At 46.1% G+C, this 27,222-nt stretch overlaps 1 protein-coding gene across 10 annotated transcripts in view; it reads right to left on the bottom strand.

Annotated features, from left to right (window-relative positions):
* Nucleotides 1-27,222, bottom strand: part of STK32B (serine/threonine kinase 32B) — a 394,515-nt gene that overhangs the window by 109,913 nt on the left and 257,380 nt on the right. For all 10 annotated transcript variants that reach the window (XM_045474577.1, XM_045474578.1, XM_045474576.1 and 7 more), the window contains one exon: nucleotides 22,554-22,727. In XM_045474577.1, coding sequence (XP_045330533.1) covers nucleotides 22,554-22,727 — 174 coding nt within the window. The remainder of the gene's footprint in view (nucleotides 1-22,553; nucleotides 22,728-27,222) is intronic.

The raw sequence follows: 27,222 nt of genomic DNA, 5'->3' as shown, positions 1-27,222 counted from the left end.
TTGTCTTTCTCTGACTTATTTCACTTAGCATAATACACCCTAGGTCCATCCCTGTTGTAGTAAAAGCCAAGATTTCATTCTTTTTTATGGCTAATACTCTATTATACACACACAAACACACACATTCCATTATATATACACACACACTGTCTATATATACAATGTAATATACATTATGTATATATACACATATTATATATTATATATATATATATATATATATATATATATATATACATTACACACACACACATCTTCTTTATCCATTCATCAGTCAATGGACACTTGGGTTGTTGCAGTAACCATAGGGGTGCCTATTTGTTTTTCAATTAGTGTTTCAGTTTTCTTTGGGTAAGCTCAGTAGAGAAGTTACTGGATCATATGGGAGTTCTATTTTTAACTTTCTGAGGAACTTCCACACTGTTCTCCATAGTTGCTGCACCAACTTACATTCCCATCAACGGTGCACTAGGGTTCCGTTTTCTCCACATCCTTGCTAATACTTGTCCTTTCTTGTGTTTTAGATTTTAGCCATTCTGCCAGGTGTGAAGCGGCATCTCATTGTGGTTTTAATTTGCACTTCCCCGATGATTAGTGATGTTGAGCATCTTTTCATGTGTCTGTTGGCCATCTGTGTGTCTTCTTTGAAAAAATGTCTATCCAGGTCTTTTGCCCATTTTTAAGCTGGATTATTTTATCTGGTGTTGAGCTGTAGAAGTTCTTTGTATAGTTCAGACATTAACCCCTTATTGGATATATCATTTGCAAATATCTTCTCCCATTCAGTAGATTGCCTTTTTGTTTTGTTCATGGTGTCCTTGACTGTGCAAAAGCTTTTTATTTTGGTGTCGTACGAGTAGTTTAATTCTACTTTTGTTTCCCTTGCTTCAGAAGATACACCTAGAAAAATGTTTCTATAGCCAATGTCAAAGAAATTCCTGCCTATGGCTTCGGGTCTCAAATTTAGGTCGCTAACCCATTTTGAGTTTATTTTTGTGAATGAGGTAAGAAAGTGGTCCAGTTTCATTCTTTTGCATGTAGCTGTCCAGTCTTCCCAACACTAGTTGTTAAAGAAACTGTCTTTTCCTCACTGCATGTTCTTGCCTCCTTTGTCATAGATTAATTGACCATATAATTGTTTGTTCCTAGGCTCTCTATCCCGTTCCATGGATCTATTTTTGTGCCAGTGCCATACTGTTTTGATTGCTACAGCTTTGTAGTATATCTTGAAATAGAGGACTGTGGCATCTCCAGCTTTGTTATTATTTAAGACTGCCTTGATTATTTGGAGTCATACAAACTTTGGGTCTATACAAACTTTGTTTGGGTCTGTACAAACTTGATTATTTGTTCTAGTTCTGTGAAAAATGCTGTTGGTATTTTGATAGGGATCACATTAAATTTGTAGATGGCTTTGGGTAGTATGAACATTTTAATATTAATTGGTGCCTCCGATCCATGAGCATGGAATATCTTTCCATTTATTTGTGTCATCTTCAATTTCCTTCATCAATGTTGGACAGTTTTCAGAGTACAGGTTAAGTTTATTCCCAGATATTTTATTTTGTTTGGTGCAACTGTAAATGTGATTGTTTTCTTAATTTCCCTTTCTGCTACTTTTATTACTGTACAGAAATGCAATGCATTTCTGTATATTAATTTTGCATCTTGCAACATTTCTAGGTTCATTTATCAGTTTGAGTGGGTTTTTTGGTGGGAAAATGTGTACAATCTTATTCAGGGATTCTAGGGTCATGTGTCACGCCTTCTTGATAGTCAAGCACTGTGTTAGGCCTTGGGGCTACACTGATAATGGGAACATGGCTCTAAGCTTGTGGGGACAGAAACCAAGGGGGAGAAAGACATCAACCAACTATAAGGATGGACATGTGATAGTGGAGGACTGTACAAGGTACTCTGTCAGCAGAGAGGGCAACACATGGAACTTCAAAGCCACGTGCTTCCCTCCAAAGTCACAGCCATTGTGGAAAGGATAACACTTGAGCTGGAAGTGACATCATAACAACAATGTTCTAGGGAAAACTGGAGAGTGGGAGTTGGGGAGAAGCCAGGATACCACTCTGGGCAGAGCTGCCTCTCTCTGTGTTTTCATCCCAGCCTGTGGCATATAGTCCCTGCCTCAATGGTACTGCTGAGCTCCAGCTCTCACCGAGCGGGTCCTCTGAGGGCCCAGCTACTGCAGAGATCTGGATCCAGGGCTCCATGACAGCACCCTCCTTGTCCCTCTGTCCCTGTGTCCCTCCAGCTTCAGGGAATGTAGCAACTTCCTGCTGCTGCTAATTTCCATGTTGCCTCATCATCCATTTGCCCCTCAATATAGAAGAAATACATCCATGTCACCAATTCCCTGAACTAAGTTCCTTCTGTTTGAGATACTCAGGTGGTCTCTATTTTCTGCCTGCATCCTGACCTATATATACATACATATGTATGTATGTATCAATTAGGCCAAGTGAACAATGATAACAGATGGAGGCAGAGAGGTGAACCAGGATTTTGAAGCTCAGTGAACATGGAAGAGAGATTTGGGTGGGGGGGGGGGTTCCCACAATGACAGTACCTGCTAATGTGCAAACAGCTCATGAGCAGATAGGGGCTTAAATGTATCCATTCGACTTCTGGGGCTTCACTGACCATGTATGATTTGTTTGCGCCTTCGTATCTGCGATACCCGTTTGAAGTCAAGGAACCCACGTAAAATTCCTGCTTTCAGCTCTGAAAGTTGCTCCCTGCGATATACAATTTTTATTGCTTTTTCGAAAAAATAGTTCACAGGGCTCCATATATCTTGATGGCGATGAAATCTGTCATGTTAAAAGGAAGTCTGTTTACCACTGCAGAGGAAAAAAAAAATCCGGTTCCTGCCTCAAACCACTGAGAATTTGCAAGTTCCTTCCACGGTGGTAGAAGGAAGCAATCTCATTAGTGTGAGTACCAGAGGTTAATTCTAATGGTTAGTATCCTGCAAACTGACACACTGATTTCAAGTTTTCCTTTCACATAAGTATCACACGACTTTAACACTCGTGGCCATATCCCCGGCTGCCCTGACCTAAGCTTCTCTCTCTTAGAATGTCTGCTGCATGTGGCTGTTACACGCATCTTCCCTGAGTGTGCTATTCCTCTCCCCAGAGTCTACAGAAGAAAGCCTGAATCCTTTAGCCCAGCAGTGAGGCTCCTCATTAGAAAACTCCAGCCCAGACGGTTTCTCAAAAAATTAAAAATAGAGTCGCCCCACAATGCAGCAATTCCACTTCTGGGCATCATCTCTCAAAACTGTTCGGAGCAGCATTGTTAGCGATAGGCAAAAGATGGAAGCAAACCAAATGTCCGCAGACAGATGAATGGATAAACGAAATGTGGTCTACCCACGTAATGGGATATTATTCAGCCTTCGAAAAAAGAAAGGAAACTCCTGGGGCACCTGGGTGGCTCCGTCCATTGGTTAAGCATCTAACTCTTGATTTCGGCTCAGGTCACGATCTCACGGTTGTGGGATCGAGCCCTGCACTGGGCTCTGTGCTGAGTGTGGAACCTGCTTGGGATTCTCTCTCTCTCCTCCTCTCTCTGTCCCTCCCCTTTCGTGCCCTCTCTCTCAGAAAAATAAAATAATATAAACATTAAACAAAAAAGAAAAAAAGGAAATTCCTACAACATGGATGAAAACGCAGGGCATTACGCTAAGTGAAGTAAGCCACTCACAAAAGGACAAATCCTGTATGATTCCACTTACATGAGATACCAACCAGAGCAGTCAACTTTGTAGAGAGACAAAGTAGAATGGTGGCTGCTGGGGGCTGGCAGGGGGGAGGGGCGGGGAATGGGGAGTTGTTATTTAATGGGTATCTCTGGATTCTCAGTTTGGGAAGATAAAAAGTTCTGGCGATTGGTTGTAGGACAGTGTGAACGTACTTAACATTACTGAACTGTATAGCTACAAATGGCTAAAATGGTAAACTTTACATGCTGAGTATTTTACAACTGAAAGAAAAACCATGAAAAGGACTCCAGTTCAGCCTTCCAGCTTCACCCTCTATTGGCTCTAAAGGTATCTGGTTGACACCCACCCAAGTTACCTGGAGCCTCCAAGCACATTTGATCCCGCTCTGCCTGCGTTGGTTACACCCTCCCATATGCAACAGCTGCAATTATCAGAAGACAGCTGGCCCCTCACAGCAGAGCACACCCCCTCCTACTGCGCAAAGGGTTGTCTGATCTCAGCTGACACCTCCTCCCTAGGGTGGGCCCACAGTGACACTGTCCCTGACTTAGGGCTTCTTCTTGCAAAGCATGCGGAGCTCGCTGCCTTGTTTTGTTGTAATTTGTTAGCCTATTGGATCTTCCCCGCACTGGGTGTGGAGTACTTTGAGGACTGGCATGGTTCTGCCCCAATTCTGTCACCCCAGAACGAGGCATTGGATCCGGCATCTCGAAGCAGGGCTTGCCAAATGGACCACAAGTGTTCTTTTGAGTCTCTCTTTCCAGGTAACTGAACTGTGGTTGGTGTGGCCAACAGGGGTATTAGGGCAGATCATCTGAGCCTCCATCGACATGTTTCTCTGATGTCCAACAAGAGCCTCGCTTTCTCCTCGTCTGTAGGAGGGAAGGCTGCCCACCCCCCCGCCAGTCCAGCTCCCACATAGCAACCAGAATGATCCTGTACAGAGCAGCAAGCACCCACCTCCCCTGAACATATACATCAAATCATGCCGCTGCAGGGTTGAAAGCCCAGCAATAGCTCTCCACTCTCTCAGGATAAAAGCTGAAGCTGCTAAATCCCATTACCCTCTGTTTCACCTCTCTCCCTGGCCTCCCCTCCACCACTCTCCCTGTGCTCATACTGCTCCGGTCATGCCGATCTCCTCACTGTTCCTGAGACACACCCAGCACACTGTCATCTCGGGGCCTCCATGCCGCTGCCTTCGAAAGGGTACCTCAGGATTGCCACACCTCACCCCTCACTTCCTCCAGCTCCCTGCTCACACGCCCCTGTATCAGCGATGTCTTCCTCTGACCACTCTCCTAAAGCCGAAGCAAGCCAGACCCCCACCCGTGGTTCACTCTGTGTTGCCACAGAATCTGACAGCACTTGTCATCCTCTGACATGTTACATACGTATTTGTTTATTCGTTTTCTGCATCACTCCATTAGAACACATGCACAAAGAAGGCAGAAACTTGATCAGGTCAAATGCACTGCTAGTGCTGCATCCATAGCCTGACATGATGTAGGTACTTGGTAAGTCACTACTGAGTGGATGGATGGATGGATGGATGGACGAATGGACTGATGGATGGATGGAAGGAAGGATGGATACATGGATGAACTGATGGATGATGCATGGATGGATGGACTGATGGATGGAAGGAAGTAAGGTAGGAAGGAAGGATGGATGGATGGATGGATGGACTGATGGATGGGTGGAAGGAAGGAAGGAAGGATGGATGGATGGATGGATGGATGGAAGGAAGGAAGGATGGATGGAAGGAAGGAAGGAAGGAAGGAAGGAAGGAAGGAAGGAAGGGTGGATGGAAGGAAGGATGGATGGATGGACTGATGGATGGATGGATGGAAGGAAGGACGGATGGATGGATGGACTGATAGATGGAAGGAAGGAAGGTAGGAAGGAAGGATGGATGGATGGACGGATGGATAGGTAGAAGGAAGGAAGGAAGGATGGATGGATGGATGGATGGATGGACTGATGGATGGATGGATGGATGGACTGATGGATGGATGGATGGAAGGAAGGATGGATGGATGGATGGACTGATAGATGGAAGGAAGGAAGGTAGGAAGGAAGGAAGGGTGGATGGGTGGATGGAAGGAAGGATGGATGGATGGAAGGAAGGATGGATGGATGGAAGGACGGATGGATGGATGGATGGAAGGAAGGAAGGTAGGAAGGAAGGAAGGGTGGATGGGTGGATGGAAGGAAGGATGGATGGATGGACTGATGGATGGATGGATGGATGGACTGATAGATGGAAGGAAGGAAGGTAGGAAGGATGGACAGATGGATGGACGGATGGATGGATGGATGGATGGACTGATGGATGGATGGATGAATGAATACCTGTGGTGACTGCATAGCTGTCAGGTTTAGCACAAGGGAGTAATGCCACACCAACCTGTAAATATGGAAAATCTGCACCATCTTCCTCTCTTCGTTCCTTATCTCAATCCCCACATAACATTAAGGAATGATTTCAACAATCCTTGTGGTAACCGTCCCAAGATGGAGCCCACATTTAATAATCTTGCACTCAAGGTCCTGCACAAAGAGACTTGAAGTAAACCAACCCGTTTTCTGTGTTAAGTCCTCCTGGAAACATGCTCTCCGCCATCTGTCCCTATTGTTAAAATGCTGTTCAGACTTCAAAGCCCATTTCCTCCCCAAACCTGAGCAAGGCATAAAGCATACGTGATCTCTCACTTCTCAGAACTATTGTGTTGTGTCCCCACCTCTCTCTCTTATGATTCATATCTTTCCCACCCCTGTCTTTTCCTCATGTGTAAAAGGGGAGAGGGACTACACTGAGTTGTAATAAGATACATGCACTGGCAACTGTGTGTACATGTGTGTATATGTGTGCTTGTACATATACATATATGCATACGTACATATATCCTGGCACATGGCGGTGAGGTCCCAAACATGCTAACTATTCTTACTAATAACAATGTGCTCCTCCCATAGGACTGAGGCTTCTTGAGAGTTTTGTTTCTGTCCTTAATGCCCAGGCTCTGACCTTTCTCTGGTACTGTTTTTTGACTGACTGAATGAAGGATACCAGTTAGGGAAGGGATTCAGAGCTGAGGGGAACAGCATGGGAACAAGGCTTCAGAAATCTTCGTGGTTTTGCTGCGTGCTGACATTTCCAACGATGCTGACCCGATTTCCTGACACTGCATTCATTGAATTGGTTTTGAACTTCTTCTGTAAAACAGCCTCTAATTTATTGAATCCATTTGGAGGCTTGCTTTCTGCTTTCATATTCTGCTCCCAGATTTCATTCCAGTTTCTCTGACGTTAAGTTGCGACCCAGGTCCTTATTTCAAAAATTTATTATCGAACATAAACACTCTCTGCCCAACTGCAGGAGCAATTTACACCCAGCAGATGGAAGAGTCCCTTTAAGGGATAAATTAGATTCTCTCGTACATCACTTTTATATCATCACGGAGCCATAAATTCTCACAATGCTGGCCTGTAACAGAAGGGAAACCAAGCTCCGTGCCCGGAAATAACCAGGTTACTCCTGAAATTGAATTGGAATTTCCATCCCAAGTGACGCTTCTGCATGCCTTCCAGTTTTTTCCATCGGAAGATTTCTTTCCAGTTGCTAAGACCCCAGTACCACGGTAATGAAGAGGCACGGCTGATGTGGGCCCTCTTGGACCTGAGGAGGATGGCAGGTTGTTCTTGGCACAGTGACGGCAGGGAAGGGTTGGGAGGACACTTAGACCAACAAAAACAGGTCCTATCGGTTTTATCGTAGGCTTATTGGTCATTATTGTTTTATTATGGATCTCACCGAAGGCTTGGAGTGTGCCAGACAGGCACTATGTCAGGAGTTCTAAATGGCTCGTTCATTCCATTTCCACGTAAGCCAATTTTGAAAGTGACAAAACTGAGGCGTGATGAGATGAATGTTTCTGAGCTCTTACAGCTGGCATGAGTGGTGGCGTCAGGACTCCAAACTGGGCAGTCCAATCCAACGCGCATGGGTGACAGACATGACACGGGACAGAGCTGAGTCCAAGCACAAAGTGCCAAAATTTAGGGTGATGTTAAAGTGATTTCTATAGCTCTGAATTTTTATCAAATGTATTTTCTTTCCTTCCAAGATACTGCCTCTCCTCAATCATGTAGTTTTCAGCAAAGAACTGGAAATATATGTATATGAAACAATTTTAATCAGCATTAAAAATACACTAGTTTCTATAGGAAAAAGGGACACTGCATTTGAATTCACAGATTGACGTATGCATAAATAAAATACTGCTGCTATAAAAATACAACTAACAAAAAATAAAGCTCCGGTTTGAGAAGCACCTTCCCTTTAGGGAGAAAGTTATTTACATCTTGATTTTCTTCATTAAGAGGGTAACCAGCTCTATTCCTAGGTATTTTACGATTCTTGGTGCAATTGTGAATGGGATCGGTTTTTTTATTCGTCTTTCTGTTGCTTCGTTATTAGTGTATAAGAATGCAACTGATTTCTGTACATTGATTTTGTATCCTGCGACTTGGTGAATTCATGTATCAGTTCTAGCAGACTTTTGGTGGAGTCTGTGGGGTTTACCTAACCAAAGATGTAAAAGATCTGTATGCTGAAAGCTACAGAAAGCTTATGAAGGAAATTGAAGAAGATACAAAGAAATGCAAAGACATTCCGTGCTCATGGAAGAATAAATATTGTTAAAATGTCAATACTACCCACAGCTTTCTACACATTCCATGCAATCCCAATCAAAACTGCACCGGCATTCTTCTCGAAGCTAGAACAAGCAATCCTAAAATTTGTATGGAACCACAAAAGACTCTGAGTAGCCAAAGTAATATTGAAGAAGAAAACCAAAGCGGGAGGCATCACAATTCCAGACTTTAGTCTCTACTACGAAGCTGTAATCATCAAGACAGCATGGTATTGGCACGAAAACAGACCAATGGAATAGAACAATGGAATAGAACAGAAACCCCAGAATTAGACCCACAAAAGTATGGCCAACTAATCTTTGACAAAGCAAGAAAGAACATCCAATGGAAAAAAGACAGTCTCTTTAACGAATGGTGCTGGGAGAACCGGACAGCAACATGCAGAAGAATGAAACTAGACCACTTTCTTACACCATACACAAAAATAAACTCAAAATGGATAAAGGACCTGAATATGAGACAGGAAACCATCAAAACCCTAGAGGAGAAAGCAGGAAAAAACCTCTCTGACCTCAGCCGCAGCAATTTCTTACTGGACACATCTCCAAAGGCAAGGGAATTAAAAGCAAAAATGAACTATTGGGACCTCATGAAGAGAAAAAGCTTCTGCACTGCAAAGGAAACAATCAACAAAACTGAAAGGCAACCAATGGAATGGGAAAAGATATTTGCAAATGACATATCAGACAAAGGGCTAGCATCCAAAATCTATAAAGAACTCACCAAAAACCACACCCGAAAAACAAATAATCCAGTGAAGAAATGGGCAGAAAACATGAATAGACACTTCTCTAAAGAAGACATCCAGATGGCCAACAGGCACATGAAAAGATGCTCAATGTCACTCCTCATCAGGGAAATACAAATCAAAACCACACTCAGATATCACCTCCCGCCAGTCAGAGTGGCTAAAATGAACAAATCAGGAGACCACAGATGCTGGAGAGGATGTGGAGAAACGGGAACCTTCTTGCACTGTTGGTGGGAATGCAAACTGGTGCAGCCACTCTGGAAAACAGTGTGGAGGTGCCTCAAAAAATTAAAAATAGATCTACCCTATGACCCAGCAATAGCACTGCTAGGAATTTACCCAAGGGATACAGGAGTGCTGATGTATAGGGGAACTTGTACCCCAATGTTTATAGCAGCACTCTCAACAATAGCCAAATTATGGAAAGAGCCTAAATATCCATCAACTGATGAATGGATAAAGAAATTGTGGTTTACATACACAATGGAGTACTACGTGGCAATGAGAAAGAATGAAATATGGCCTTTTGTAGCAACATGGATGGAACTGGAGAGTGTTATGCTAAGTGAAATAAGTCAGGCAGAGAAAGACAGATACCATATGGTTTCACTCTTATGTGGATCCTGAGAAACTTAACAGGAGACTATGGGGGAGGGGAAAGAGGGGGAAAGTTAGAGAGGGAGGGAGGCAAACCGTAAGAGACTCCTAAATACTGAGAACTGAGGATTGGTGGGGGGGGGTGGGGAAGAGGGGAAAGTGGGTGATGGGCATTGAGGAAGGCGCTTGTTGGTATGAGCACTGGTTGTTGTATGGAAACCAATCTGACAATAAATTTCATATTAAAAAAAAAGATTCCAGATACAAATAAAAAAAAGAGAAGGGTAACCAGCTCATTGCAGAAAATTTCAAAATGGAGAAAAGAAGGAAAGGGATTTGATGAAATCTCCGTTCAATGTCAGCACAAGGGGAAACCTTCTTCGAATCTTTTTCTGTTTGATAACAGTGTTACACAATTTCATAAGCTATAAATTTTCTCTAAAGATCATAACAATAACTGCTTTTAATATTGCTTCGTTTTCTTTTCTTTTTTTTTTTAAGTATATTTCATGCCAGTGTGGAGCCCAACACGGGGCTCAAACTCACGACCCTGAGATCAAAGCCTGAGCTGAGATCAGGAGTCGGACACTTACCGACTAAGCCACCCAGGCTCCCCCGTACTGCAGGGTTTTCACAGTTAGTGTTATACACACGGGTGCACAACCGTCTCAAGTCTTCAAAGGGGAGGTATACCGTTTACGAAGCCAATTTCTTTCCTTTGGGTTATTTTAGAATGATCAATTATCATAAGTAGTGCGGTGTTAAATATCCTCACACCTCGTATGCAGGCCAGACTGGAGCCATACCATACATTCCAAGAAGTGAAATCAGTGGGTTGAAGTGTATGAATATTCACAAAGTGCTTGAAACTTATTCTCAAATATATTTCCAAAAGGGTTGTTACAGTTTTTGCCACCAGCAAATATAGATTCAGACTTCCCAGAGAACGTTTTTCTAGAATGCTTTGTCTTGGGAAACACCCAAAAGCAAAGCCCAACCTAGGTACCATCATCCCCCCAAAAGTCTGGATGATCCTCAGGGACAAATTTTATCCTGGCTCCTCTGTGTTCTGAATCGCTTTCCACATGGCTCTCATGGAGCACTTCCCACACTGGCTGAGATGGTCATTATTTATGTCTGTCACCTAATCCAGCTGTGAGCCAGGGGGGCAGGCGCACAGTAGGTGCTCGGTGCATAATTAAGAAGCATTTGGGTTCTGAAGAAAGGGACCACATACTTATGTATCAGGGTTTCTATCGCGCTGTCCCGCACACAGTAAGTGCCAATTAAATACAGTAAAACCTTGGTTTGCGAGCGTAATTTGTTCTGGAAACATGCTCGTAATCCAAAGCACTTGTATACCAAAGCGAATTTCCCGATAAGAAACAATGAAAACTCAGATGATTCGTCCCACAACCCAAAAATATTCACATAAAAACGGTTCCAATACTGTAACACAATACAAAATAATAAAGAAAATACAAAATATAAAGAAAAATAAATTGACCTGCAGTTACCTTTGAAAACCTTCGTGGCTGGTGTGAGGGAGACAAGAGAGAGGAGGGTTACTGTGTAGGGCAACTTTCAGTTTCACTAATGGAATCACTGCTGTCTATTAGCTCAAAGGAATCTTCTTCTGCATGGGGGCCCTTGTTTACGCTCTCACGGATGTTGACTACAGTATTAATAAACTCTTGTCATACACTGCATTTAATGTAACTGGCAATAAGGCAGCAGAGGAAAGGGTCTCTATCTGCAGGCAGCCTGACCTAGAACAGAGCAAAGCATTTCTAAGCTCACTGTTGTCTGGAAAAGCAAAGGACTGTCCACAGGTGCTTCAAAGTGACCAAAAAAAAAAATACACTAGTGTCAGTTGTGGGCACCTTCCAACGCTCTGAAAAATCACTGATTTCTGCCAAACACCACACCTGAGACTGAGCATCCAAGCATGGGAGACGATAACCCACAATCCCACAGTAAGTGAGAGAGAGAGAGAGAGAGAGAGAGAGAGAGAGAGAGAGAATGAATCATTGGCTCAGTTGTGGTCATGTGACATTCGGCATCACGTAGTACTCGTATTACAAGACACCACTCGTTTATCAAGTTAGAATTTATTAGAAATGTTTGCTCGTCCTGCGGAACACTCGCAGAACAAGTTACTCACAATCCAAGGTTTTACTGTACTTACTAACTCAATGAATGTCAACCAGAGATTCGATGTACTTCAAAGCCTGCCAGAGCAGAAAGAACCAAGTCTCAGGATATGTTCTTTCGATACCTTGGGCCTCACTCTCTCACTGAAGGTATAAACACTTATAAATACCTACTATGTGCCAGGACCTATTTTAGGTAACCAGGAAAGAGGTGATTCTGAAAGCATCTTGAGAAAAATCCTCACTGAAGTATGAACAGAGCTCATGTGGATGCCCTGAGGAGAAGTCACCCAGAGAAGGGTGGTGTCTTCGCACGGGAGCGGCCTGGAGCTGGAACGTGACTGCGGTCGGTTATACTGTGCCCTCCTGCCCCCGGAAGGTATATCCAAGTCCCAACCCTGGTACCTGTGAATGTGACCTTATTCGGTAATAAGGTCTTTGAAGATGTAATTCAATTAAGTAATTCGAGATGTGATTGCCCTGGGTTTAAGGTGAGCCCCACATCTTTCAGTTTCCCGGTAGCCCTGTGGGAGGAGATCACTCCTCCTGTTAACAGAGACAAGCCCTGGGGCACCTGGGTGGCTCAGTCCGTTAAGTGTCTGACTTCAGCTCAGGTCATGATCCCATGGTTGGTGAGTTCAAGCCCTGCGTCGGGCTCTGTGCTGACAGCTCAGAGCCTGGAACCTACTTCCGATTCTGTGTCTCCCTCTCTCTTTGCCCCGCCCCTGCTTGCATTCTGTCTCTCTCTTTCAAAAATGAAGATTTAAAAATTAAAAAAAAAAGAGAGACAAGCTCAAATCAGAGAGGTAATGGACTTGCCCAAGGTTGTTTGCACCTGGCACACAACACAAGACCTCTCAGCGCCAGCCCTCACGGTGTTGAGTGGGGGACCACGACCCTGCCTACACATGGGGTGCCCTTGACCCCTCACCCTACGGTCAGGTGCAGAGTCTGGGTTTCTCTTCCTCACAATCGCATTTCCTGCGTCCAACCACTCGGCAAGCTTAGGTCAGAGGCTTGGTTTGTTTGTTTACAAATTCCACTGGTCATCAGATATGACCCAAACTGGGAGCCAAGAAGGGCAGTCTACTGCCCACAACTCAACTAAAGCCCCTGAAGCCACTGGTTCAGAAAATCTTGGCTCTTCCCATCTTTCACCTACATTGCCATGACATGAGTTACAAGCCTTTGCCAAGGGAGGACATGGGATGAGCAGCCCAGCCATATTTCCACACTTGGCATAATCTCTATTCCTATCACTTGGACAGACTTGATTTCCCAATTCACTGGGATTGGCCGACGAAAAGCATCATCCCAGCCTCATGTTGCAAACAGTTTCTTGGGAAAGGCACATGGGCAATTTTCCCAAATTCTCAGTTCACCTTTACAGAATTCAGAAGGTATAAACCTAAGACCGTGAGTCTATTTACCAAAAAAAAAAAAAAATTTTTAAACCATAAACACACAAGCAATGCAAACTAAGGGCACACTTTCTCTCCCCATCAATTCATGCAAAACCTACTGGATGCTGGTGCCGTGCGCACAAGAAAATAAGCAACTCGCCAGGGAATGCCAAGAACTTCAAGGAGGAAGGAGGTTGCATACGGTCACTCAAAGTAAAAGTTTTATTTGCATGTGCGAGCAAAAGCCAAAGAGTTTCGCCTTTCTATCCGTTAGTCACAGGACGTTTCCTTCAGGAAAGCTTGGGTAGTGGACAGATTTTACTTGCAAATATGAGTGGGGAAGTGGGCTATCAGTGAGAGTGTGGTGACGGGGCGGGGGGTACCTACTGTTTGCTCCCGGGTTAAGTTACTTTTTCTCCATGAGACCCAGTGGTCTTGCCTGTATAAGGCAGCTGATAACGGGACCCACTTCAGTTGGCTGTTTTGGGGATTAGATGTGGCCACACCTGCAAAGCACGTTAAACAGAGCTGGCACATGCCAAGTGCCTGGCAAATGTTGATGGCCATGATGGGGGTAGCATCCGAGAAGCACGTTGGTTTTTGTTTTGTAACTTCCAATGACGTGTTCTAAATACGGGGACTACCCACTACATTTAAATGCTAACTGCACATAAATATGAACAAGGCTCAGTTCCAAGCCCCGCCCTGGAAAGGACTCACTTTCTCATCTTATTCCCACCCAAAGACACAAAATGTCAAAAATCCCATGGGCGTGTGCCTTCTTACATGCTAATATTTTTAAGATAAAATTGTCCGTGGCGAACATGAGTGGTGAACTTAAAGAGGGAGTTTGAGGCATGTGATTTATTTTAATGGTTTCTTTATTTTCAAAAAGAGAGAACGAGTTGGGAGTGGCAGAGAGAGAGAGAGAGAGAGAGAATTCCAAGCAGGCTCCGTGTTGTCAGCGCAGAGCCCAACGTGGGGCTTGAACTCACGAACTGTGAGATCATGACCTGAGCCGAAACCAAGAAGCGAATGCTTAACTGAGCCACCCAAGTGCCCCGAGGCATGTGCTTTAAATCAGTGGAAATGCTCACACTAATGGAAGGATTGCCCCTTATCTTTCACGCACATTCTTTTGAATCTTTTGAACTTTATCCCACATATTATTTATTAAAAAAATAAGTTCTGGGTGTAACCCTACGCTCCACACCAAAAACAAATAAGTAAAAACAAAAATTGAAAAAAAAAGGATTCACTTCTTTATTCCCTCAGTGTATTCAATGAAGTGACAAAAAATGATACATTTTATAAAAATCAGCATTTGTATACTTTTAAGCAATTTGTAGCAAAAAGGGTTGATAATGCTAGTTTAACTAAAGGAAGAAGCTTTCTGGTGTTTCAGGATTAAACTATTATTGGTCCCAGAGATAAAAAGGTTTTTCCCAAAGTAAAAAACTTTACAAACAAATTATTCCTGGGAAAAATCTGACAGTAAGCAGATATTTTGTTAAGGCTGAGTCCATTCAGCCCCCAACTCCAAGGCAAGGCTGGAGAGGTTTCTCTAGCACCTGATGGGACTCCTGTCCTGGGAGGAAGGACAACTGTGGGCCCGATGAGGTGAGCCATCGCTGGGACCGCTAAGTGTTGAGACTGTACATTCATTTACACATGAGGCAAAATCAGGGCCAAAAGCACAGGAATGCACAGTACAGGCCAGCCACACTTCATCCGGAGAGCTTCCCAAGGGAGGAAAACCCCCTGTCCTGGGGGTTTCAGGCAGGCAGAGCAAAATCTGATAGAAGTCACCCCACTGGAGAAAATTTTCTCCAAAAGGAGCTTGAAGATGTTGCCCCAAACCCACTCTGGTTAGCATTTAGACCACCTCTTGGTTCAAAACACCAATCAAACGGTTGCCCTTCATAGGCTCGTATTTGTGCCACAGAATTGGATCTAAAACAGCAAGAAGAGGAGAGAATTCCTGGTGACCTGACCCTCACCTGAGCCACAAGTTCCCTTCCAATCGGCTCATTTTCCCCGAGTGGATGGACAGAATGCCACAGCTCCTACCACGGACCACGGAGACTCTAAGAAGCCATTACTATTCATTTCCTCCTTTTTTTTTTTTTTTTGGGATGAAAAGTAAACTATCATACATCAAAAGAATCATGACTACATAATGGGGTAGACAGGAAAACATCAAGACGTTTTTACCCTCAAACATGAGATTTCAAAGGAGCTGCACGTCTGTGGCCCACGACTTTGGGCCCCAGCAGAGACCTTGGAGAGGCTGGCATCTCAGATGTCAAGGGACCCACGGGCAGAAAAGTTACAGGAAGCAGAGCAAGGAATGGAGATGGACTTATCGAATGTGAACTTGTATTTGTGAGTGATTTCAAGGAAGTCTGTCTTTCCTTCCTTTCTTCATTACTTCACTGATTTAGTAAATGGTCATGCTGGGCAACGAGTCAGGTGTTGAAAACCCGAAGATGAACAAGGTAGAAAAGGTATCTGCCTCCAGGGAGTGGGCACACAGGCAGGTTTCTTCTCTGGTTACCTAGAAACATGGTAGATGACTCAGTCACCCAGCTGGGATTGCATCCCAGGAAAGAAGTGGACAGTGGGCTTAGCAGGGTGGGGCATGGGATAAAGGCAGTGGGGACGCCCTCTGAATACGGGAGGGTCTGGTCCTTATTCTGGCTCTGTCTAGGGGTCACCCAGACAGGACATCAGTTAGTCAGGACATAACCTTAGCTTGCCTTTTGCGTCTGGGAAGGCAGCAAGGTGTGATGGAGAGACTCTGACCACAAGCCATATTCCAACTTCGAACCGCAATCCCGCTGCTTTTTAACAGCGTGACTTGGGGGTAGGACCTCAACCACCAGAAGCTTCACACGCCCATGGAACAGAGCCTGCCTTGGGGGCATGTGTCGTTAGCTTCTCAAGTGCTTATGTTCACGCTTATACGTGCATGAACACTCATTCATATCAGCACACTGTAAGCAGTTCAAGGCAATCTGAACAGTAAGTGGCGTGGAGGGGATCGGCACGGGATCTGGGGTCAGACTGTCTTGGCTTAACCCTGGTTCCACCATCTCCAGTTGGGGGCAGGGGGCAAATCACCCAATCCCTCTGCAAAATGCTGGTTGTAGTACCTAGCCCATTTTATTTTTTAAGAGTTTATTTTGAGAGAGAGGGGGAGAGGGAGAGAGGGAGAGGGGGAGAGGGAGAGGGAGAGGGACAGAGGTAGAGGGGGAGAGGGAGAGGGAGAGAGGGAGAGGGGGAGAGGGAGAGGGAGAGAGGGAGAGAGAGGGAGAGAGAGAGTACTGTTAGCACAGAGCCCAAAGTGAGGCTCAAAGCCTCGAACCCTCAGATCATGACTTGAGCTGAAACCAAGAGTCAGATGCTTAACCAACTGGGCCACACAGGTGTCCCTAGCCCATTTTATTGATGCCAGGATTAAATAAGCTGACATTTGTGTGTGCTCTATCTATATATCTATCTATATCTATCTATCTATCTATCTATCTATCTATCTATCTATCCAACACACACATTTGCATACATATGCACACGTACACATAAACACACGTGTGTGTATATGTGTGTATATATGTATATATGTACCGACATACAGAAGTTCAATAAACTTGATTCATTGTGACTTTTGCCATTCATTTGATCTTGTATGACTTGGTCCTTCTGGATACCTCGTCCAGTGACCCTGCCCTGGCTGAAGATCCTTCTTGGGAAGTGCTTTTGGGGCCTTCAGAAAGGCCATTCTCAATTACCAGCTGGACCATGTCAATGCCGAGCTTCAGCCCATCTGTGGATGACACCAGCAAGGGCCTCAGGGTGTGTTCCTCACCAACCTGAGCAGGGCAGGCTCTCCCCACCACCCCCCCACCCCCGCCTCTGCCCAGGCCTCCCACATCCGGGTGCTTCTGCCCGGTGCCTCCTGTATTCCTCCTTGGGGCTAATCCCTCCTTGTCCTCAAATCACTACAAGTGGAATGTCCCAGAGGAAGCCTCCCCAGCTTCCTCTGTGTCCCCTGCCCCACCCTGCATCCCAGTCTGGGCTGGGTGCCTTCCTCGGGGCTCCCGTAGCCACTGTGTGGCCCCCTGGGGTGGGTCCCCATCCTGAATTGCAATAATCTGACCCCCAGAATGGTTGCCTCTTCCACCTAGGAGAGCTGCTCATCATTTTTTCCCAAGGGCTGGCCATCTTCCTGGTTGAAGAACGAAGGACTGACACATACACTCTAAAAAGGAGATCTCTAATTGCTTGAGAACAACGGTTTATTTTCAACACTTAACGATATTCCCCAACTCAGACACTTTCAAACTCAAGGGGTATACCCCGAAATACCTTGTGCTTTCTACAGATCTATAACACCATCCTCAAAGGTGGGAGATTTGTCACCACCGAGTATGAGAAAAGAGTAAACACCAGGTTCCATAGTCAGTTCTCCAGACAAAGGAAAGAGAATGAAGCTGCTACAAGATGCCAGGCACAGCTAAATGCTCTCTGACCTCTTGCTCATGGAATTTGCACAACAGCCCAGTGAAGTCGGCATCATCAGGTCCGTTTTACAGATTTGAAAACTGAGGTCCAAATAATTTAAGCAGCTGGAGTTCAGTAACTTGCCCAAGGCCACCAAGACGGAAGATACAAGTTTCTGGTGATCCAACCGAGGCCTGCGTTGGCAGAATGATTCTACAACTTTCGCGTGTGGCAACTTTCAAGAAAGCAACATCCGTTTGTCTGTATAAATATGGCAGCAGGGGCCGTCTGGCTGACTCAGCTGGCAGGCAGTGCATCTGCCGACTCTTCATCTCAGGGTCATGAGTTTGAGCCCCACCCTGGGCGGGGAGCTTACTTAAAAAAACGTGGCGATGGCAATGTCTAGCACAGAAGGAGCAGGAGGTTCATAAATTCATCTGTTGAACGAACGCAACACGTTGCACAGCATTATCATATATCCTTATGCCCAGTGTGTACAGCCCATAATTTCAAGTCTGAACGCACGTTGACGAAGGGACTTGTTGAATTATACGGGAGGGAAAAAAGTGGACTCAAATCCCTGCCAAGTCTACCATTTTAGAAATGGTAAGGTAGGTGGATTTTTAAACATTTCTCTACGTTGTGAGCTCGCTCCTTTTCTCCAGGGTAGATCTGGAGTCTGAGGGCAGATGATCTGATTTTTAAGTACAGTGACTTAGAAACACCGGCTGAAATGAAAACGTGGTTCCCACCATCACTCTCCTATGTCACAGTTCCAGTTCCTGCCTATCTTTGGCTCTGCTATGGGAGGCTGGTACCCATATCTCACCAACGTCCACGTGACTCCGTGTCTGGGGCAAACGAGGCCAACTGATCATCTTTTGCACACCAGTGCAGCAGCGGCTGTGATAATTCACGAATGACGTTTGTAAAAGGGACCGGCAAAGAACGTGGTCCTTTGAGCACCTTCAAAGAACCCTGCCTGTGCACAGAGGCGACGGCGGCATGGGGTGACCTTCCTCAACAAATACAGCACAGCGCTTACAGACACAGAGTCTGGAGCCAGGGGTGCTGCGTGCAAAGTCCGATGAATGGCCACATAAATGGACAGCGGGCCTGCAGCGAACACGCGGCATTACACTGAACAACCCCTTTACGACTACGTACGACTACTATCATAACTTCCTATTCCTCCTTCCTGATCTTGTTCATTGTGTGACGTTAGCCATTTGTATCAAAATTAGGGATGCAAATAATCCAAGGAATCAATGGTTCTGAAAGTGATCTAATACAGAAACAACCCCTATCACTTTCTCCCCATCTCCATCCATCCATCCGTCCATCTTGTCCAGGTGACAATTTTGGTAGACATAGCTCCTTTTCTCTAAATAATAGATAACTTTTGCATTTCAGGCTCCATCTATTGGCCTCCCACTGTGGAAAATGAGGACGTAACACTCTTCCCCCCACCATCCCCCCGGCCCCCAGAAGACACGGTCATCTTCCCCTCCAGCCATTCCCCAGTGGAGTTTTGTATTTCTGGTTAGACTGACCTTCAGGGCTGCACTGATTATGATTGTATGGAGCGAATTCACGTAATAAGCTGTGCTACAAACAGACAACATCCTGTACAATGCTTCCATTCCCTAGAGTTAATAACTGTCTTTTATGTATTATTGAGCTTTTTCCTAAACTTCTCATTTATTCAACTTCAGATGCTTCACCAACTAAATAAGTTCCTCTCAAGGCATCCAGAGGCATCAGGAATCCCACCAGCCCATGATTCCTGGAGAGGTCTGCCCCAGGGTATTTCGATCCACTCCAGTCAGCACTGGTCAGGGTCTACACCGTGGGCACAACCGACATCCTGGGACCTCCCTTTATCACCATCCTGGAGACTCCCTATGCCTCTCTCCTCTGCTGGAGCCACACATTTTCCATTCCTTCCCCCTTCCTGATTTATTCCTTTATTTTAGTGGAGTCCACCTCTTTTTCTGATAGTTCCTTGAGAAAAAGGAAATGTCAGGTACGTTTTTTGGAGACCTGAACTTCTGGAAATGTACACCCTCACACTTGATTGAGAGCATGTGTCCGCTGCCTTCTAGCACCTGATAAACCCCAAACACGTCTGATTCCTCAGCCTTTATAGCCTGCTGTTCATCTGTGGAAGTTTATGGGACCTGGGGTTTGTCCTGATGGGCATCTTTCAATCTGGAAACTAGGCTCTTTCAGGTACAGGAGATATTCAATAATTATTTCATTGATCATTTCTCCCACTGTGTTTTCTCTCTTGTCTCTCTCTCATCTGAGGTTAGGATTACCAGACGGTTGTCTCATTTTCTTCTATTTCCTCTTGTATTTTCATTTTTTCTAATTTTTTAATGTTTATTTATTTTTGAGAGAGAGACAGAGAGAGACACAGAGAGAGAGAGAGAGAGAGAGAGAGAGAGAGAGAGAGAGAGAAGGGGAGGGGCAGAGAGAGGGAGCCAAAGAATCGTAAGCAGGCTCCAGGCTCCGAGCTGTCAGCACAGAGCCCGACGTGGGACCCGAACTCACAAACTGTGAGATTATAACCTGAGCCGAAGTCAGACGCTTAACCAACTGAGCCACCCAGGCACCCCTCTCGTATTTTCTATTTATCTTTCTATATTATGAGGGATGTCAACTTTGTCTTCTAACGCATCTTTTGAGTTTTTCATTTCTACTGTCACATTTTTAATTTAGAAGAGCTCCAATGTTTTCCAAATTTTAAATAAGCATGGTGATTCTTATTATGTATTTCTTATTATATATGCATTTCTTATTATGTAATTGCAAAAATCTTTTTATTCCTCTGGAAATACTGACCACGGTTATTTTGCTATTTTCTCCTCCTCGCATGGTGTCTATTTATTCCAAGATTGGTTTTTCCTCTTTCCATTTCATTGTTTGGACCTCACTGTTTGTGCCAGGAGATTTCCATATGTTTTATAACCCTTGGTCATCGGTTACCTAGTTGGCAGCTTACGACAAATGAGTGGGGCTTGTTGGCTGTGAACTACGTGCTAAGTGGTGGTGGGGAAGCTGTGAAGTCAAGTCTCTTTGCTCTTGGATCACCCCTCACTGAAATCAGTTTCCTGCCTGGAGGAAGGTCTGAACATGCCACTCTTGGAGCCCAGCTGGCATGGGGAGAGGTTGTGTATTTTAGCATCTGGTTGGTATACTCTTTCCTTCTAAGCTTATTTATTTATTTGGAGAGACAGAGAGAGCACGAGTGGGGGCGGGCAGAGAGAGAGGGAAACATAGAATCCTAAGCAGGCTCCGCGTTGTCAAGCACACAGCCTGACGCAGGGCTTGAACTCAGCAAGGGCGAGACCGTGACCTGAGCTGAAATCAAGAGCCACACGCTCAACCGGCTGAGCCACCCCGGTGCCCCGATACACTCTTTTCAATACAATGTCCCAACTCAAGTAAGCTTGGTGTACTTCAGTGCAAACCCTCGCTAATTTTTGCATCTTTAGGGAGCAAACATTATTTGTCTGCTTGGGCAAAATTACTCAGACGATTCCTCAGCCATTGAGTTATTCACAATGGACAAGCAGCTCTGGGTTCTCAATACCTCCTAAGAGGCTTTCAAACAGTTCACCTTACTTTAGCCTCCTTTTTACTTCCCTTCTTCCTTCCATATATACTGATGACTGTCAGTCCCTGCCCCTAGGGAGCACTCTTCAGCGTCCATCAGCGCTCGGCTGTCCCCAGTGACAACCTGGAATTTATGTTCTTGGATGCTAATCATCCACCACTCTCCGTTTTCTTTCAGAACCTCCCGCCGCCATGTTTTTCTCTAGTCTCCCCTTTAGTCTTCTCCATCTTTGTGAGTTTGTCATGTATCGAATCTTCTTGCTGTCGTTTTAGTGGAGTTCCAGGAGGAACACACTGTAGATGTGTTGTGTGTGTATGTGTGTGTGCATGCTTAATCTGCCATCTTTACCTAGAAGGTCAAGTCTTTCTTTGCCATGTCTCCCAAAATCACATATGTCATAAGAAGAGCAGTGAGGCACAGCGCAAGACCCAAGGTGAACAAATCTGGAGCCACTCACGCCAGCCCCCTCCTCTGGAAAGAGCGAGAAGACTTTGCTTGTGACACCATCACTTTTGGAAGCCTCTGGCTGGCCTCCTGCCTCTGCAGACAAACTTGCTTTGCCGGCCTGCTTGGAGTGGCAGAGCTGTGCACGGGCAGCGGGAAGCAAGGGTCCTGAGCAAGGAGCAGAAACCCAGAGCTTCTACCCAGAGCCCAGGGCCAGCCCCGAGGCGTTCCCAGGAGAAAGAAATCCTCCCCGCGGCACAGCAACGATTTCACGTATGGAAAGAAGACAGTACATTCCCTCAGACTCCCAACTAATGCCATGTGACTTTTCTAACGTGAGACTGGGGGGCCAGAACATTCCAGCCTCCCGAAGTCACGCTGCAACAGAGAAGCAAAGGCCAACCACCAGCCGCGTCTCTCCCCGGCGGGGTGGTGGCCTCAGATGCAGGTGACAAGGGAGTGGGCTGTCTGTAGAGGATGTAAGGGCGGGAAGAGGCTGTTCTGATGTTCCTGAGCTCCACCTGCTGCCCCTTCGGACAGACGTCGGTGAGGAAATGCCCCGCCCGGCCTCCCAGCGGGCCATGGCCCCCAGGCACCCCTCCGGCAGCCCAGGCACCTGTGGATGATGTGGAACCTCTGAAGATACTCCAGGGCCAGCGCCAGCTCGCAGATGTACAGCTTCACCGCCCCCTCCGTGAAGTGGACGTTCTGCTGCAGGTGGTAACGCAGATCTCCGCCCAGGAGCAGGTCCACCACCATGAACATGTCCTCCTCGTCCTGGAAGGAGTACCTAGGAGCGCAGAGGGACAGAGCAGGTTAGGGGACAGAGGTGCTCCAATGTCCTCTGGACCGATGCCCCCGTTTTACAGAAGCGTAACCTGAGGCTGAGAGAGAGGCACTGGTGTCACCGAAGTCACAGGGCTCTCGCAGACAAATGGCATTTTAACCAATGCCAGACATCAACACATGACTTTAAGTTTTAAGATGTTTTAGGGGCCCCTGGGGGGCTCAGTCGGTTGGGCGTCCGACTTCGGCTCAGGTCATGATCTCGCGGTTCGTGGGCTCGAGCCCCGCATCGGGCTCTGTGCTGACAGCTCGGAGCCTGGAGCCTGCTTCGGATTCTGTGTCTCCCTCTCTCTCTGCCTTGCTTGAGCACTCTCTCTTGTCTCTCTCAAAATAAATCAATAAACTTTAAAAACAGAATAGAAAATTTTTAAAGTTTTTATTTAAATTCCGGTTGATTAATATACAGTGTAGTGTTAGTTTCAGGTGTCCAATCTAGTGATTCAACACTTCCATATAACAGGTCCTCATCACAATTAAGTGCCCTCCTTAATCCCCATCCCCCATCTCCCCCAGATCCCCACCACCTGCTCTCTGGTGACCGTAAGTTCGTTCTCTACAGTTAAGAGTCTGTTTCTTGGTCTGTCTCTCTCCCTCTTTTTTTTTTTCTTCCTTTGCTTGTTTGCTTTGTTTCTTAAATTCCACATCGGAGTGAAATCATATGGTACTGGTCTTTCCCTAAATAATTTCACTTAGCATAATACTTTCTAGATCCATCCATGTTGTTGCAAATGGCAGGACTTCATTCATTTTTTTTTTAACGGCTGAGTAATAGTCCAGTGTATACACTACTTTGTCTTTAGTACCTGCTTTAACTAGGTGTTTTTGGGACCTGAGGTAGGTACTCTCCAAAGCTGCACCCCCCTCCCCGACGTCCCTCTCTTCCCTCCCACCACACGCGACTCCCCACACGGAGCCTGGTTCTGCGCCCACTGAATGCAGTGATGTTCTGGCAAGTCTGCGTCCAGGCCTGAAGGGAACCAGCAGCTTCTACTCGAACTGCCTTCCAGGACCCGGCCAGAGCCCAAGCCCCACGGAGAGGCCACGAGAAGGAAAACAGGAGCTCCAGCCAACCGCCCTGGCTGAGCAACCAGGGACAGCCAGCAGCGACCGGCAGCTTGGGAGTTTTTTTGGGGGGGGTTGTCCATTTGTTTGTTTCAGCAACAGAGAATGACACATTACTCAATTTGTTTTTACAAAATGCATTCAGGCTTCCTCAGGACTAAAGAGCCAATATACAGAACCTCAGGATGGCGTTCAAACCTCGAAAGAGGAATCTCGCCCTTGTAAAATGTTTTCACATTCCATACAGAACCGTGGGAAGTTAAGGGAATGCTGAGATATAACCACAGAATGACAGACTGTTTTCATGGGGGCTTAGACCTTTGACTCAGACCCTCGGAGATTAGACCTGGGCCATCCAGGCTCTTCCCCTCGTTCGACAGAAGAGGAAACTGGGGCCCAGAGGGAAGAAGGGACCCAGCGAGTCAACAAGAAGATGGGCACACGAACCCCAGACCCAGTCTCTCCCCAGCGCATTTACAACCACACACCACTAGGTGGTGCTGTGACGCACGCACTGCGCTCCCCCAACCTGGGTGTGTTTCCTGGATTCAAGCAGCCAATATCTCATTTAGGATTTTGCATAGTGTTCCGATGGCACTAGCCCACATTTTCCTACCTGCCACTGCGCTGGCCCAGATTTGGCATCATGGTAATACCGGGCTCTACGATGAAGTGGGGCTCTTTGTTTCCATTCAAGAAGCGTCTGTGAAAAGCATCGCTAGTTTGTGGAAAGTCTGGTCTCAAAATGCCTGTCATGCCCACACTTCGGGTTCGCTGGGGATTCTCCCTCTCACTTCAGGGGCTCCAGTTGGCGCTGTCTGATGACTCCCGCTCCTCCCCTTCAGCAAAGAGATGAGCAGATGAATGTCCCGGGCTGACTAGGAGGTGTTTACACACGTCCCCTGGCTGCTGGTGTCAGTTCATCAGGACCCCTTGGGGTGCTCCCTGGGACGGATGAAATAAAAGCCTTCTCCTCTGGGCTTGCCAGGCTAGACGCTGTGAAACCCTCTTGCCCCAAATGGGGGTACAACCCACCTGCAGCGGGAAGCGGCAGAGGGTCAAACAGGGTGAGGGCTAAACACAGAGAGAAGCCTTGTTGGAGATGCTGGCTCCAGCCTGGACAGAAGCCTGAACCTTACACTTACCATGCACAATGACGCGCCTTCTGACCTAAGCTACTTGACACGGTCTTTCTGTCATTTGGAACCCAAAGAGTCAGCTGGTACATCTCTCTGCGTATTTGCTACTGGAGAGGAGGGTTCAGATGCTCAACAAGGAACCACAGGAATTAGCTCTAAATGCCTCCTACAGATGCCCAATTTGTATTCTGAGAGTTGAAGGACTATTGAAACATCACATGAATAACCAGTTGAGTTCTGCACCCTTGTTCACAGCTAAACTGTCAAAGGGCATCTCATTCGATATTCCGTCAGAACTCTTTGGAGGGGCAACGGGAATTTCTGGGAGAGAAACTTGCAGACCGGAGTGAATTTTAAGACGAAATCCAACATGCGAAGAGAACAGAAATTTAAGCAATAACTCAGGTTGTTGTGGCTTTCTCTCGCCACAGATCCAGTTTTTGCCCTGGGCCATGGACTCTACATCCCCAAGGAGACTCAGCACTGTTATTGGAGAACAGAAAATGACCTTTCATTTATCTCTGCAGCTTTGTGCAATGCTTCCTTTTGCCTCCTCTTGGGCTGGAATGATAAGTATGTTCTCACAATAATGCTGCACATTATCATGGAAATGGAGATCACAAATGAGAAACCTGCACTCTATCCTGGTAACCCTGAGCCACGGAGAAATCAATTAGGCTCTCCTTCCAACATCAAAGAAGTTCAGGAATTTGGAAGGCACCAGTTTTGGCTTGGATGCGGAAATATACCAGCACGCAGAACCCTGTGTCTGGTTTAAAAAAAATTTGTTCCTTAATTTCCAATCTTGCTCCAAAAAGCTTTAAAGGTTACTTGCAAAATACATATCATTTAACAAAATTAAAAGTAAGTAAGCCATAGATCGGGTCAAAGAATAAAAAAGGGATTCAAGAAACTGTAAGCAGGCAAAAATACCCCAATTCATGGTCAGCGAGCTCGTGTGTTGGCCCCAAACAGGCCATAAATGTGTGTCTAACCTTTCCGGCAAGCAGAGAAACACGATCAGCCTTATGATCCAGGGTCAACGTGGAAACAAGAAATCAGTTGTTTAGGAAAAGCATGATTATTCCTGGTACGAAGCCAGAAGGAACTTTCTCCCACTAGATTCTTACAATGATGGCATTTTGAAATGTGGCAAACAACGGTCTGCATGAAGTACCTCTACAGAGTAACACGCTTAACAGGGATTTTTTTTGTACGATGTTCAAGAGACACTGAAGGCATCAAGGTCCGAGTCTGTAACAGCAGCACCTCATGGAGAAAAGAGAGGTGGCCTGGTGTCATGCTCACGGAAGAGCTTTCTTAACCGAAGGATACATTTAGAGGAGACACTCGGTGAATGCCCACAGGGACCGCGTCCCAAGTGTGGGATGGCCCACGCATCCACGAATCCTCAGAAGGCTTCTCTCACGCATCAGCCCAGTGCCAGAAGCTGGGAGTCAGTGGAAGAGGTCGCCCTCGATGGCTCGCCTGAGTTTGGGGTCATCAGAAGGGGGCTGGGATTTGATGTCATGGCCATGACTAGTGCCCTGGATCAACCCACTGCTGCGGATCCAGATTCACCCTAGACGTGGACCCTGCGCTCCCGCGTTCCCAAGGAGCTCAATATGGTCCCTGCCACCACCTCTCTGCTCTCGTCCACCCTTCTCTTCTCAGTGCGGAGCAGTGGTTCCCAACCAGGGGCAACGCTGCTCCCCTGGGACATAGAACAACGTCTGGAGATGCTTTGGGTTGTCACAACTGGGAGGAGTGCTACTGGCATCTAGTGGGTAGGGGCCAAGGATGCTGCTAAGCCTCCTCCAAGGCACAGGGTGGCCCCTCACACAAAGAATGGCCTGGCCCCAAATGTCCACAGTGCTGTGGTTGAGAAACCATGGTTTAGATTCATGTTCTTAGAAGCCCTCCCCCCTAACCCTGGAAGACTGAGTTGGGGGACACTCCTTTTGGTCCTTGGTGCCCTATAATAGCACTGATAAGGCGCCTACCACGGGCCAGGTACTGTTCTACGTGCTTTATGTGTGTTAATTCATTTTATTCTCCCAACAGCCCTTTGAGGTAGGTACTAGCAGGAGCCATCTTGGACAGACTTGGACACGGAGGCTCAGGGAGGTTAAAGAACATTTCCCCAGGAAATGGAAGAGCTGGGAAATGGACTAACACAACCCATCTCCAGAATCTAGAATCCCTGCCTGAGGCTCCGGCAGCACTTTCCTCGTGGCT

This window comes from Leopardus geoffroyi, chromosome B1 (assembly GCF_018350155.1).
Source record: "Leopardus geoffroyi isolate Oge1 chromosome B1, O.geoffroyi_Oge1_pat1.0, whole genome shotgun sequence".
Taxonomy (NCBI): domain Eukaryota; kingdom Metazoa; phylum Chordata; class Mammalia; order Carnivora; family Felidae; genus Leopardus; species Leopardus geoffroyi.
The sequence above is the reverse complement of the archived record's forward strand: the minus strand, read 5'-3'. Positions and strand labels throughout refer to the sequence as shown.